The sequence below is a fragment of the Aotus nancymaae genome, unplaced genomic scaffold, assembly GCF_030222135.1.
Source record: "Aotus nancymaae isolate 86718 unplaced genomic scaffold, 86718_ANA_hifiasm-v0.15.2.pri h1tg000089l, whole genome shotgun sequence".
Classification (NCBI taxonomy): Eukaryota; Metazoa; Chordata; class Mammalia; order Primates; family Aotidae; genus Aotus; species Aotus nancymaae.
Window position 1 is genome coordinate 16,664,779 of NW_026988504.1, and position 16,181 is coordinate 16,680,959.

A 16,181-nucleotide genomic window follows, 5' to 3' on the forward strand; every position below is an offset into this window, starting at 1 on the left:
GACAGCATGAAAAATAATAAAATGCTTAGGAATAAATTGAACAAAAGAAGTGCAAGACTTATACTTGGAAAATTACAAAATACTGTTGAAAGAAATTTTAAGAGACCTGAATAAACAGAAAGATATCCCATGTTCAGGTATGCAAAGACTTAATATTGTTAGGGTGGCAATACTCCCTAAATTCATCCACAGATTTAAAGCAATTCTTTTTTCAAATGTCAGCTGGCCATTTTTGCAGAAATTGGCAAGCTGATCCTAACCCTCACATAAAAAATTAAAGGAACCTAGAACAGCCAAAACAATCTTCCCCAAGAACAAAATATAAGGACTCATACTTCCAATTCCAAAACTTACTACAATACTAGTGTACAATACAGTGTGGTACTGGCATAAAGACAGACACACAGATAAATGGAATACAATGGAGAATCCAGAAATAAACCCAGCATCTACAGTCAACTAATTTTTGACAATGTTGCCAAGATTATTCAGTGGGAGAAAGAAGAGTCTTTCCAAATATGGTGCTGAGAAAACTGTATGGCCACATGCAAAAGAATGAATTTGATACCTACCTCATACAATATACAAAAATTAACTCAAAATGGACCAATGAACTATGAACCAAGTGTAAAAGGCAAACCTATAAAACTCTTAGAAGGAAATGTAAATCTTTGCAATCTTGGATTAGGCCATGGTTTCTTATATATGACACCAAAAGCATAAGCAGACAAAGAAAAAATAGATAAATTGTACTTTAGCATCAAAGGACACTATCAAGAAAGTGAAAAGGCAACCCAGAGTGAGAGAAATAATTGAAAATCATATATGATTAGGAGTCTGAACCAGAATATATTAAAAACTCTTATAACTAAGTAACAAACAAACCATTTTTTTAAATAGCTGAAACATATGAATAGACATTTGTCCAAAAAAGATACAAATGACCAAGAAGCACATGAAAAGATGTCAACATCATCAGTAATTAGGGAAATGTAAATCAAAACTACAGTGAGGGCCGGGCGCTTGGTGGTTCATGCCTGTAATCCCCAGCACTTTGGGAGGTGGAGGCAGGCAGATCATGAAGTCAGGAGTCTGAGACCAGCCTGGCCAATACAGTGAAACCATATCTCTACTAAAAATACAAAAAAAAAAAAACATATTAGCCGGGTGTGGTGGTGGGTGCCTGTAGTCCCAGATACTTGGGAGGCTGAGGCAAGAGAATTGCTTGAACCCGGAAGGCGGAGGTTGCAGTGAGTCAAGATCATGCCACTGCATTCCAGCCTGGGCAACAGAGAGAGATTCCGTCTCAAAAAACAAATAAACAAACAAAAAAAACACTACAATGAGATCCTACTACACACCCATTAGGATGGTTATAATTTTTTTAAAAAGCAAGTATATAGAGAAATTGGAATCTTCATACTTGCTGTGGGAATATAAAACGGTGCAGAGAACAGTTTGCAGTTCCCCAAAAAGTTAAACATAGAGTTACTACATCACCTAAGAACTCTACTCCTAGGTTACAGTGTGGTTGCATTTCAAAAGCCAGATATAAAAGGCCACATAATATATCATTCAATTTTTATGAAACGTCTCCACGGACACAGAAAGTAGATTAGTGGTTGCTAGGCACTGACAGTGGGGAAATTGGGGTGTAACTGCTTAACAGTTATGGGGTTTCTTTTATGGGTGATGAAATGTTCTGGAATTAGACAGCAGTGATGACTGTAAAACATTGTGAATATACTAAAATCTACCAAATTGTATACTTCCAAAAATGGTGCTGAGAAAAACCATTTAAAATGGCTAAAATGGTGAATTTTATATTATATGAATTTTATTATAAATAGATAAAACATCACTTAACTGAAAATTGTACTACTACTCAGTTGTAAAACTACTGTTCATTATAATCTGAAAGACTGTCGGACGTGTGTCAAATTTTTGTAAAGTATGGTTCCAAAATTCTAGATCCTCACAATACATATATGCAGATACCAATTCATCTTTATTATGCTTCTAACTTAAAGAGGCTAAAATTGCATTAAGTTGTTTTAATGACAGCTATACAGAATGAGCCAATCAATGAATACTGAGACAATTTGAACAGACTGCCTCTAAAACCCTACAAATAAGATATACAGCTTTCCCTATGAAACTTGACTTTTAATTAGCATCTATTACAGACAACTTGTAAAATGTGAATCAATTATTTCCAATGGCCTTTAGAAATCATTCTGAAACTGCCAAAATGAAGCTAATATCAAAAAAGTATTTTTCATATATCAAAATTAGAAATGTTCATCCTGATTTAAGATGTCTCTGACTGATACGACTACAACCAGCTTTACAGATGCTTATCTTTAATCACTGCAAATTTAATGGGATCAGCTAGACATTTTTATAGACTACACCACAGGGTACTGCTTTGGGAGTTTTATAACCTGGAATTACTAAGTTTTTCATATCAATAAAAGTCCATGAAGATGCTCTTTAGAAATATCTAAGTGTTTTAAGATAAAATTCAGTTTACCTTGAAATGCTTAGTTTAGCAGAATCACTTTTATGTTAAAAATCTGCAAATTCTGCTATTTGGGAATCAGAGTCCCACTGTGTCTCTAACAAAGTACCAGGATGAGCGACAGGAGAAGGAGCACAGCACTTGGAACTGGTGCTGGCTGAAAAGCCAGCATCTTTGGAAAGCTCTAATTAACAAATTTATAATTACCACATGTAACTTAAAGTAAAAAGATGAATCACTAAAAGTCACTTCATCAGATTAAAAAAGACAAAGCTGCTTGAATAAATAGAGTCCTTAGATGTTCAGTATTCTTTAAACAGCAATAAAAGACATCTAAGGAGCTTCATATTTCAACAATAGTGCCCATCTTACAAACTCTGAAATAACAATAGGAGGGTGGCAATTAAAATAATTCCCAAGAAAGGATGATCTTTAATACACTATTAAATTCAGTAAGATCTGTGCATTCCTATTATCAAATCAATAAACACTGATATCTTCCACAATCAACTAATCCCAAAAGGAAAGTAAGAAGACATTTACCTCTTCTAAGCTAGGGAGCGAAGAAGAAGACACTGTTCGAGATGACAATGGGTGAAATGGCTCTTGACCAATAGCATGTTGATGATTCTGTATTTGTACAAAAGGGTTCTGCGGTGGCCTGTGAGGCAATGGAGGTAGGCCATAGGGAAAACCTGGCCCCATTAGGTGATTCTGTTGCAAGTTAGCAAAAGTCCACGCTCCATCAGGTGCCAGGTATTTCAAGGGAGGAGGGGCAAGGTGTTCAGATGGCAACGAGAAGGGTGAGCCGAATATCTGGGGAGGGAGGCGCTGTGGAAATGCTGGGTTGCTGGCTACTTCAACGTCTCTGCTGTTATCATTAAAGTTAGAAAAGTGGCTACTGTGGTCCGTACTGGATGGGGGAGACGGGACTGCTGGTGGGCTTCTAGTCTGTACTTGTCTATATTGCAAAAGTCTTGATTGAGGTGGTGGCATTTCAGCTAGTTCCCGTGTTTCACTTTGATCACGATGAGACAGTTCTCTGATTAAGTCTTGAAACCTACATGAAAACAATAAAATATGAGGAGAAAACAAAAAAATATGAGGAGAAAACAAAAGACTCCAACACACTAAGAAAAGCTTAATCAATGACGTGTATTTTCAACAAACATCATAGTACACTAACAACTAGAACTGGCATTAATTCATCTCAGATGTAAGCACTAACACTCAATAGATGCTGAGGTGAAGGCATTGAATATGCTCAATTATCTAATTTCTTTCTGGTTCCACTGCATTAAAAACATCTGTCCTTGTCTCTACATGTCTTTGACAACTAGAAGTTATAAAAGGTGACAATGATGGTTATTCAGAAGGGATCTGGAAACACTTCATAGCATTCATGTGACACTGGCCATAAAAACAAGCTTAGAGTTAGGATCGAACACTCAGATGTAACTGGAATTAAGGGAAGGTAGAATTCTGTGCCACCAGAAAAATAATTAATAATTTTTAGCTTTTAACCATGAATCTACTTCTGTCTTTATTCATTCTTTGCAAGCATTACTACCAAATAAAAAAACTCGCTCACGGTGACAGTATGTTTCTCTTGCAGAAGAAAGCACAAAGCAAGGGAACAAGTTAATTTACAACCCACAGTAGATCATCCATGCCTACATTTATACAAGAGTTACTTCTAAATGAGTTTTCTGTATTTTAGAGTCAATCAAGAGAACTTTGTAGCATATGCTTGGAAGGCCAGCATCCAATTTCTCTGAGGCAATATTCCAGCTTGAAGCTAAAAGGACTACATTCAAAAAAGAAAACAGTGAGGGGGTCACATTCCAGAAGCTACTTTCAGTCGGCTGGAATACCTTGAGTATGTGGTTTCCACTTCATCTTCAGCACTGCTGGTGAGCTTCCAGTCTGCCCTCACTGGCGGCTGATGTAATCCCAGGGAGGGCTGAGAAAGATGCTGGAGGTGGGGATGGTGGTGGTGCGGGTATGGAACACTGCCCTGACTGAGGAAGGCGTGGTGCTCGCTCCACTGCTGTAACCGTGCCTGCTGCTGCCTTAATGTTTCCAGAGCCACACTCCCATGTATACGATCTGCAAAAATATTTGTGAAATTTTTTTATGAATTTGGGGTTTCAAGTTATTTTTTTAAAGTTTTACAAACATACTTTCTCCACAAAGACAAAGAAATAGCTACAATTTCGTTTTGGTAGAAAGTAAATGTTTTCAAAATTTGCCAGAAATCAGAGTTAAGGTGATGATTGATGACAACTCTTCCTCACTTACATAATGATGATCCTGACATTCACTGGATACTTACTGTCATACAGTATTTAGAACTAGATTCTGATTATCACACTAAATGGAGGGCTTTTGCCAGCATTATTTGAAGAAATGATTCAATCCTAACCCAAACGGATATTGCACAGTCCATGTCACTTTAAGTAAGTAAGCTCTGAATTTTCACATCTGATAATTGGAGAACTTACCTAAAGCCTCCCCCAAAGGTAATCCTGGGGGGTTCTCATCAATGAAGCTATTCAGATGCGAAGGAAGAATGGGGCCAGGCTGTGCAATGGCTCTCAGAGGACTGTGGCCTTCTTGCAGCATGGGAGGGGGCTGCTGCTCTGGAATCACAGCCTCTGCAGGCGGAGACTGTGGCCGATGAGCAACTGCATTATTAAAAAAAGCATTGTTGGGTCCCGCCTGATATGCAGGAGAAAGCTGAGGCGGCGGCTGCTGAGGCTGCTGATTCAACTGACTTTGCTGCTGGACTACCTGATTTGGCTGAGGTGGTATTTGATTTGGTTGTTCAGGCAAATTATTCTGCTGCTGATTTAACAAGGTGTGCTGCTGTGGAATTGGAAAGGGTGGTCTTGGTAGCTGGGGAAGGGGATGAAAATGGCGATTAGGAATTGCATACTGTGTGTGGGGGGCAGGAAGGGGAAGATTTATGTGTCTTGGGTTGAGATTATCTTTGCGAGGAAATTTGGTACTAGGATAAACAACACTAGGACGTGATTCAGGACTTCTGTTCTGTGGATTTGATTCCAAATCAACCTAGAAAAAAAGAAGAAGCCTTTTTAAACTGCAGAAAATTTGAGTTCAGTAGCTCTCCATCTTTTCCCAACCCTACCACATCTAAAGGATATGATACATTGATATCTTCCAGCAGGAGAGCTGAGTGCTCAATCACATACTTTCTCACAATCAAATAAAGGAAAAGTGGTTTACATTTTAAAAGATGACAGGAAAAAACAGCATATCAAATGTGAGTCATAAGAAAAGATACTGCCAGTTTACTAGAATATCTATTTTAATTCCTTTCAAAGCATTATTTTTAACTTCACACTTTCTTCCTTAGAAAGATGGCCATTTATTTCCTTCTGATATAAATCATTAAAATGTGTTTTCCTTCTGATTTTATGTTTTTGTTTTGTTTTGTTTTGTTTTGTTTTGAGACAGAGTCTTGCTCTGTCTCCCAGGCTGGAGTACAGTGGCACCATCTCAGCCCACTGCAATCTCTGCCTCCTGGACTGAAGCAATTCTCCTGCCTCAGCCTCCCAAGTGGCTGGGATTAAAGGTGTCCACCACCACGCTCAGCTGATTTTTGTATTTTTTGTAGAGACAGGGTTTCGCCACGTTGGCCAGGCTGGTCTCGAACTCCTGACTTCAGGTGATCCCCCCGCCTTGGCCCTGCCTTGGCCTCCCAAAGTGCTGGGATTACAGGCGTGAGCCACTGCGCCCAGACTGATTTTATTGTTTTTGTACATCTAATCTATTTCCTCAAAAAGATCTATATGTTAATAAAAAGATGTATCTCAATTTAAACAACTTTGAAATGAAAAAGTGCTATATCACCTTTGTATATAACTAGTTTGGTTGTCAATTTTTTCATTACACATTGACATTCTTGCTTTAACAAACATTTATTGTGGCCAACCAAGTACACTGTGCCTGGTGTTGAAAATTAAACAGGCAATAATAAGACTCAGTCTACCCATCAAGAGCCTCGTGCAGGGGTCTGTATACCATGCCCCCACCCCAATGCCATTTCCAGTTCACCAGGATTTTGTAAATAAGGTTTTCTTGGAACACAGCCACACTCATCTGTTTACATATTGTCTGTAGTTGCTTGTGCACTGACAGAGCAGAGCAGCTGCAACAGAGACCATGTGGTCCCCAAGGCTAAGATTTACTATCCGGCTTTTTACAGAAGAAGGTTGCTGACCCCTGGCCTAGAGTCCAGTAGAAGGTAACAATATGTAAACATCTCACTAGAGATACTATAAGAGGATGCAACTGAAGTGCCTGAGAAAATTAAAGAAGGTTTCACAGAGGCTATGACATTTGAGTAGAATCTTACAAAAAGATCTGGAATATTCCAAGGAGGGGAGGACATTCTAGGTAAAGGTAACAGTTTATGCAAAGGTTGAAGAAAGGAAAAGTCTGGCAGATTTGGAGAGCACGGGAAATTCTGTGTGCACAGAGCTATAACTTCACTTGTGTATATATTAGTTTTCCCTTCTCAACATCAGAGAAAACTACAAGAGCCCAATCACAAGAGATCCTGACTTATTCAATACTGAATAATTGTTTTTAATTCCATAAACTGTGGTAACTACAAAAGGTTTTCAAGCTGGGGAGTGTTGTCATCCTTCTGAAATGTGTTTGATCATAAGTGATGACAATGTGAAAAGTAAAATACAAGATGGAAAGAGGCAACTTTTCTCTTCCAGCTCTGTCAAAACACTCCATGCACTGCTTCAGGTGTAAATAAATTTGGCCAATCAGTCTCCTTACAAGTTTCACTGATGAGCTAGTGACTGAGGATTGCAGAGCACTTGCCTAACCCAAGGCTCTCAAATTAGACACAGAACTGACCACTCCCAAAAACAAAACAAGTCGCTCATTCCTGAACTGCAGTTGGGGTACGCTTGGTGACCAACCTGTTGCAATAAATGGTCGTGATGCAGACTGTACGCCAAGTGCATCCTCATTTCTAATCACCTAGCTCAAATGGACTCCCATTAAATTTGGCCAATTTTAGGCCCTTAAGATTACTGAGTATATATAAATCATCTAGAAAAAGAAGTGAGAAGCATGACAATTTTATCTCAGTTCCCAAGTATGCAATGCCTGCTCTTCAGATGTCTCAAAACCTGATTTAGGTTCTTCATAAACAAACATTTTCCTCCATAAATCTCCATCTTTTCAATGACTAAAATTATATTCACCTGCAATATACTTTTTTCCAGAAGATACTACTGATATGTATACTTTGGTCACATGAGGGAGGTCATGATTAAATGTCAAGGTTTTTTGTAAATAAGTTGCTATCTTAATTGTCTCTATCACTTCTGACTTTGACATAGAAAGGAAGCTAGGTCTGTGTCACAGAATTTAGATCAGGACTGTGCTGCTCTATGATACTACAATCGGCTCCCTAAGCAAGGCAGAGGACTGTTAAGTGCTGAATAAGCCTCCATCTGCTACTATCAGAATTAGATTCTCCTCTATCATTTTCCTCTTAATACTGAGGCGCTGAGTCAAAAGAGCCAGGACTACTTTTTTTTTTTATTTTTCCTGGGCTCCAAAACAAAGCACCAGGGTGGGAGAGAAAACGAAACATGTCTTCAGGTTGCCTAGTTCTCTAACAGAGAAGAATCCTAACAGAAATTTTAAAACAAGAACATGAGAGACACTTAGCTATCTTGGCTAAGTTGCTCTGACAGCATCTAAGACTCGTGTGATTGGTTTCGTCCTAAGCTGCCTCTGACTATATGTGCTACTGGTGCAGGTGCACCATCCTGACATGTCACTGGTTCTCTCTCTGCACCACTTCCCAAAAACATATCTCTTCTACTCTCATTACAGCCCCCGCTTATCCATCAGGCGGTTCCCTTAGCTGCCTCATTTGTACAGCAGCCCCTCCCGTGGGTAATGAATCCTTCCAGATACAGAAGCTGTGAGTAAGAGATGCTTATGTGATATAAGTAACTGAATATAGAGAATAGTTGCTTAAAGCTAGGCTGAAGTTAGAGAGAGATACAGATTTGGAAGTTGATATAATGAAGTAGATACTTAAAATAATGGATTGGACTGGTTTATAGTAAGAAACCACAGAATGCGAAGACAAGTGGGACAAGGACAGAACTCTGGGAAGTCCCAACTTAAAATAAACGTGTGTGTGTGTGTGTATATATGTATTACCCCGAGGGTTCCATTCAGATTAGAAACAAGAACTTCCAGTGGCACTAATTCAACCAATGACTTGATTTTCTCTAAGTGGTTTATAAGCACAGAAACAGAGAAAGTAGATGAATGGACAGATAAAGAGTTAAGGACTTAGTGGGTGTGATGAGAGAACAAGGTGAGGGACCTGAGGAAGTTTTCCTTCTTCACTGTAACAGCTCTTCTAATGACACACCTGTAGCTCTGTCTTCATTTACTACCTTATCATAGAAAACCTCTAAATTCAACTTTACCACTGAATTACAGAATTTGAGAAAAGTATACTGATACATGAACAGCACAGCCAAAGAAAAGACAAAGAAAGAGCAGGCAATATGGCCCACCATATCCCTGTGAAACAATAAACATAAAGGATAAGTGTAAAAAGGGAGGTATTTTTCTTTAAAACATCAAGATTCCAAGATGAGCAATTAGACTAAATCCACTAGGACAATGCATTCACTAAATGTAACCAGCATACCTGTTTTGGTTCTGTTGGCTTTTTTTCTGGTGTTCGAATCTTATTAATTTCAGGTCCGGAATTATTTATATCACTTTTACCTAAAAAAAAAAAATTTTTTAATCCTTTTAAGTTTTCTCCAGTGGATATGACATTTCCAATGATTATCCAGTATTAGAGAAAGAAGCAGAATACTTTAAACACTTTTCACTCATTATTATCAGTGTATGACTACTTGAGTTTTGTTCTTACATTTTCAGAGTTATAGTTTCTCTACAAGAAAGAAAACTTACAAATGAAGCAAACTTCATTGACAAGACAAAGCCCAATAAGGGAATAACCTTAAAGCATCAAATAATCCCAAAGGAAACTACCCAGTCTCCAGGAATCACAGCCTCATTTGCTTAAACTAGATGTATTAAAGGCCTTGGCATTCTTGCCTATTTATAAAGGCTCAATGCTTTGGTCACTTATAAATGCAATTAAGTGAAAATTTAAATAATGTCTCAATCCAATTTAGTAAAGGAACCTAAAAATAATAAAGATATTCAGAAAGGAATGTAGTTAAGACTGTTTAAAAATAATAGATATCAAACTAAATATAAGTGGGTGATAAATAGTAGAGGAAGCAAAATTAAGGTTTATAAAAAGCACAGTTATAATAGACAATTCATACATAGGAAAGGCTTTTAATCTACAAAAGAATTAACTACCAGATAGTTTAAGTCCCTTGAAGGAATCCTTGATTTAGGTTCTTGTTCAAAAACATTCTTTTAGGAATGCCACTGGACTTTGTAAAATGAATTATCATGCCAGAATTACCTTACCGTTAAACTTCAAGATATGAAAACTATAGTGTCATTACTTGGTATATCCTCAGGGGGGAAAAAAAAAGAAAGAAAGAAAACTATAGTGTCTGAGATAGGAATTCTTGATTTAGGTTCTTGTTCAAAAACATTCTTTTAGGAATGCCACTGCAACATTGTAAAATGAATTATCATGCCAGAATTGCCTTACCGTTAAACTTCAAGAAATGAAAACTATAGTGTCTGAGATGAAACATACTATGAATGGAATTACCAGCAGAATAGACACTACAGAGAAACCTGGCAAATTTGAAGGCACAGGAATAGAAACTACTCAAAACAAAACATAAAAAGAAAAAAGAATTAAAAAAAAAAAAGTAGCACCTGTAAACTGTGCAGAAACTTTAAGCATTCTAATATATGGGTAATTAGAATCTCTGAAGAAGAGTGGTAGGGCTGAGACAGAAAAAAATATCTGAAAAGACATAAAAGTTAAAAATTTACAAACTTGATAAAAACTATAAACTCAAAGATCTGAGAAACTCAGCAAACCTCAAACACAAGAAACAGGAAGAAAACTGCATCAAGGCATATCATAATCAAACTGAAAACCAGTCTAAAAAGAAAATCTATAAAGCAACCAGGGAGAAAAAGACACGTTACATACAGAAAACAAGAATAAAGAGGGCATCATATTTCTCACTGGAAAAAACAGAAGTGAGAAAATGGTAGAACAACATTATTAAAGTACCAAATGATAAAAACTGCCAACCAAGAATTCTACCTCCTACAAAAGTATCTTTTTAAAATGAAAGTGAAATAAAGACATTTTCAGGCATATAAAAGCTGAAAGAACTCATCAACAGCAGACCTGCACTACAAGAAATCTTGGCTCACTGCAACCTCCACCTCCTGGGTTCAAGCAATTCTTATTTCTCAGCCTCCCAAGTAGCTGGGACTACAGGCACGTGCCGTCCTGCCAGCTAATTTTTTGTATTTTAGTAGAGACAGGGTTTCACCATGTTGCCTAGGCTGGTCTTGAACTCCTGAGCTCAGGCAATCTGCCCGCCTCAGCCTCCCAAAGTGCTAGGATTACAGGCATGAGGCACCACACCCAGCCAAGAAATGTTTTAAAGAAGTCCTTCAGGGCCGGGCGTGGTGGCTCACTCCTGTAATCCCAGCACTTTGGGAGATCGAGGCAAGCGATGATGGGGTCAGGAGATCAAGACCATCCTGGCTAACATGCTGAAACCCCATCTCTACTAAAAATATAAAAAATTAGCCAGGCTTGACGGTGCACACCTGTAGTCCCAGCTACTCGGGAGGCTGAGGCAGGAAAATTGCTTGAACCCAGGAGGCAGGGGTTGCAGTGGGCTGAGACTGCCCTACTGCACTCTACCCTGGCCAACAAAGCAAGACTCCATCTCAAAAAAAAAAGAAAGAAAAATTACTACACATGGGTAAATACATAAAATTATTTTTTTTATAATTTAAAACTCTTTTATTTGGCTGTTTAAACAAAAATAATAATAATGTTTTGTGGTTTATAACACATGTAAAAGTAAAATACATGATAATAACAATAGCATACAGACCAGGAGAGAAAAAATAGCATACTTTAAGCTTTCTTTACTGGAAATGAAGTGGTAAAATATAAATTGGAAAGTAGTCTGCAACAGGTTAAAGATTTACACTATAAACCCTAAAGCAACTAGCAAAATAATAAAACAAAGAGTTGTCACTAATAATCCAATGGAGATTAAAAAAAAATCATTTAAAAAATACTCTACCAATCCAGAAGAGAGTGGAATAAAAGGAGAAAGGGAAAAACATCAACTGCACAATTGAAAACAAATAGCAAGATGACAGAATCAAACTTAACTATATCAACAATCACATTAGATGTAAATGGTCTAAACACTCCAAATAAAAGGCAGAGATTGTCACATTAGATTAAAAAAATCAAGAGCCACCTATACATTATCTAAAATAAACTTTAAATATAAAGACACAAATAGATTAAAAGTAAAAGGTAAAATAAATGTGTGTCTATATATATGTATGTGTGTATATATACACACATATACACATACATATATATGTATGTATATATGATATGTGGAATGTATTACTGAAAAAGAAAATTATAAATTACTTATATTCATTTAAGCTTTCACTTTAACAAAATATGTGCAAAGGCTGTATACTGAAAACCTTTTTTTTTTTGAGACACAGTCTCACTCTGTTGTCCAGGCTGGAGTACAGTGGCATGATCTCAGCTCATTGCAACCTCCATCTCCCGGGTTCAAGCAACTCTCCTGCCTCAGCCTCCCAAGTAGCTAGAATTACAGGCATTATATAAATATGTATGTGTATATTTATATACATATTTGTATATATGTATACACACACACATTTGTTTTAAGGTAATACATATATACACACACACATATTTATTTTACCATACACACACACACACACACACACACACACACACACACACACACCCCCATGCTATCACCTGATAAAAGAAAACTAAAGTGGCTACACTGATATTACACAAAGTAGATCTCAAACTAGAGAATAATTCTAGGGACAAAGAAGGTCATTTCATAACAATAAATGAGTTAATTAATCAAAAGTACACAATCCTGAACATTTATCATCTAATAATGGAACTACAAAATTCATTAAGAACTGATAGAACTTAAAAACCTGAAAATTGAAAATTAGAAAAATACCAATTAGATTGGGAGATTTCAGTAACTCTCCTCAGTAATTGATAGAAAGAGTAGACAGAAAATCAGCAAGAATACAGTAGACCTGAACAACTCTACTAACCAACTTGACCTTATTAATATTTATTTTGTTTTTTCAGTAGGAGTTTCACTCTTGTCACCCAGGCTGGAGTGCAATGGCAGATCTCGGCTCACTGCAATCTCTACCTCCCAGGTTCAAGCAATTCTTTTGCCTCAGTCTTCCAAGTAGCTGGGATTACAGGTGTGCACCACTACACTTGGCTAATCTTGCATTTTTAGTAAAGACAGGATTCCTCCATGTTGGCCAAGACTGGTCTTGAACTCCTGACCTCAGGTGATTCCCCCACCTCAGCCTCCCAAAATGCTGGGATTACAGGCATGAGCCACCACACTCGGCCTGAAAACTTTTTTTAATGCTGGGAAAAAAGTAAAGACCTAACAGATAAAAATGGAGAGATATATACTCTGTTCAAAGATCAGAAGAATCGGTATCGTTAAGATGTTAATTCCCCGCAAAGTGACCTAAGGATCAAACACAATGCCAATCCAAATCCCAGAAGGCTTTTTCGTAGGAATTGACAAGCTGATTCTAAAATACAGATATACAGAAATGCAAAAGACCTAGAATAGACAATTTGTAAAAATAATAAAGTTGGAGGACTTACACTACCTGATTTAAAGACTTTTATAAAGCTATAATAATCAAGACAGCATATTTGGTGTAACATAAACATATGCATCAATAAAAAGTATAGAGTCCATATATAGGATCAACTGATTTTCAACAAAAGTTCCAAGGCAGTTCAATGAGGGAAGGACAGAGTTTTCAAAAAATAGTACTGGAATCACTGCACATATATAAGCGAAAGCAAAACAAAATAACAATAATCTCAGTCCTTACTCTTACACTATATACAAATTTTAACTCAAAATAGACTTAATGTAAGACTTAAAAACTATAACACTTCTAGAAGAAAACATAAAAGAAGATCTTGGGTTAGATATTTTCTTTTTCAGATGCAACACCCAGAACATGATCCACAAAAGAAAAAATGGATAAAATGGACTTCAACAAAAATAAAAGTTGCTGCTCTTGGAAAGATACTGCTAAGAAAACGAAAGCTAGACACAGTGGCACATGCCTGTAGTCCCAGATACTCAGGAGGCTGAGGTGAGAGGATCACTTGAGTCCAGGAATTTAAGGTCAGACTGGGCAACAAAGCAAGACTCTGTCTTTAGAAGGGGAAAAAAAAAAAAAAAAGGAAAGCCATATACTGGGAGAAAATATTTTCTAAATACATATCTCATTAAAGATTAGTATCCAGAATGTATAAAGAACTCTCATAACTTAAAGACAACCCAATAAAAACGTGGGCAGAGATATAAATAGAGGTTTCATCAAACAAGATACACACATGGCAAATAAGCACAATAAAAAGATACTCAACATCACTCATTATTAGAGACATACAAAAATGTAAATTAATACCAGAATGGGATATGATTAGACATCCACTAACAAGAGTAAAATTAAAAAGACTGACGATACCAAGTGCAAATGAGAACATGGAACAACTGGAAATCTCCTACATTACTAGTAGAAATAAAAAATGGTTTAGCCACTTTTGAAAATAATATGGCAATTTCTCATAAAGTTAAATTTTATATTTATAATATGCCCAGCAATCTCACCCCTCGGTGTTTACCCAAGGGAAAAAATACATATGTTCACACATATGTTTATAGCAGCCCTTTTCATAAGGGCCCAAAATTAGATACAGCTAACATGTATATTAACTGATGGATGAATAAACATATTGCGGTACATCCAGACAACTGAGTAGTAACAGTAAAAAGGAACAAACAAATATTATATGATACATATAATCTGGGGAATATAAAAAGCATCAAGCTAAGCGAACAAAACTGGACACAAAAAATTATATATTATAGAATTTGATTTATATGACATACTAGAGAGTATGGGGCAAAAGTCAGATCCGTGATTGCTCAGGGCTGGGGGTCAGAGGATGGGATTGCAATGGGAAACTTTTTGAAAATATGTAAATGTCTTGTATCTTGATTTTGGTGGAAGTTAACAACTCTGCATATTTGTTAAAACTCATCAGTGTACTTTTTAAAAGGGTGAATTTTACTGTATATAACCCATACCTCAATAAACTTGAATAAAAAATACAGTAGATAATTTTTCCTTCTAATTCTAGCAGATTTGTAAAAAAAAAAAAAAAAAAACTCAATAATCCCACAATAACGTTAATGCTTAGTATACCACAAAAATATTTCAAATTAACAAAAATGTTTAATAGGAGAGGACCTCCCATCTCAATTTTAAATGACTACCATATTAGAGTACTCTAAATAATTCAAATTTAGTATTTTTTTCAGAAACTCAGTGACACCAATCATAAGTGGTAGAGTTTAACCTAAAGGACCCTCTGAAGTTACATCTCAATTTTGTATCTGTATACATAATCTATCTTCTGGAGAGAGGATTCATAGTTTATTCTCTCTCGAAAAGGTCTATAATCCATGAAAAAGTTAACAATCATACTGTTAAAGAAGTTGCCATGTGGCCAAAACTTTGCATGTCATCAGTTTAGGAACAGGAGAACAGCAAAGTACAACTTACCATTTCGATTTTGCTCATGCTGATCCTTCTCCTGATGCTGATTTTGTGGCTGGCCTATGCTGACAGGTGGGTGATGTCCAAGGCCATAAGGAATAGGAGATCCTCGTCCATGTGTCTGTAACAGGTTCATGTTATAGGCCATTGCTGCCTGATGGGTAATAATTCGAGGATCAACTGCAAACCTACCCTGGTATCCTGTCCATGGTACCTAGGTTATTAAAAAAATAAATTACATGCATTAAGTATATTTTGGAAGGCAAACTGCTAGAGTGCTGCTGATAAGGAAAAAGCACACACACACACACACACACACACACACGTTAATTTTCCCAAAACAAATAACTACAAAGTTGATGCTAGTAGTAACAATTGTATTTTAATGGGCTAAAAAACAGTTCCCTGAATCTTTTATATGTAATGGAAAATAGATCATTTTTCAGATTAGGAAGAAACTGAGGGCTTAAAATTGGTAATTATTCCTTGAGGCAATAAATCATTTCATATTATTTATTCATTTCCCCATATACATATATGAATATATACATGTCAGATTACCATAAAAATTATCTTTTAAAGTCATAATTGCATAGATACATAGTTTAATAGACTGAATAGGAGAACAGGAGGGAAAGCTAAAGAAGAACTTAGCCTAAGGAGTCTCAACTCAAAAAATTGGTATTTCAACTAAATATGAGTAAACACATCATTTAATGTTCATTTATTATAGGTAAAATTC

At 36.6% G+C, this 16,181-nt stretch overlaps 1 protein-coding gene across 4 annotated transcripts in view; it reads right to left on the reverse strand.

The window, feature by feature from the left end:
• The window catches only part of HELZ (helicase with zinc finger), a 172,473-nt gene that overhangs the window by 34,007 nt on the left and 122,285 nt on the right, over nucleotides 1-16,181 (reverse strand). For all 4 annotated transcript variants that reach the window (XM_021670872.2, XM_021670873.2, XM_021670871.2 and 1 more), the window contains 5 exons: nucleotides 15,446-15,653; nucleotides 9,252-9,331; nucleotides 5,026-5,596; nucleotides 4,396-4,630; nucleotides 3,065-3,581 (listed from right to left, as the gene is read on the reverse strand). In XM_021670872.2, the coding sequence (XP_021526547.2) occupies nucleotides 3,065-3,581; nucleotides 4,396-4,630; nucleotides 5,026-5,596; nucleotides 9,252-9,331; nucleotides 15,446-15,653 (1,611 nt within the window). The remainder of the gene's footprint in view (nucleotides 1-3,064; nucleotides 3,582-4,395; nucleotides 4,631-5,025; nucleotides 5,597-9,251; nucleotides 9,332-15,445; nucleotides 15,654-16,181) is intronic.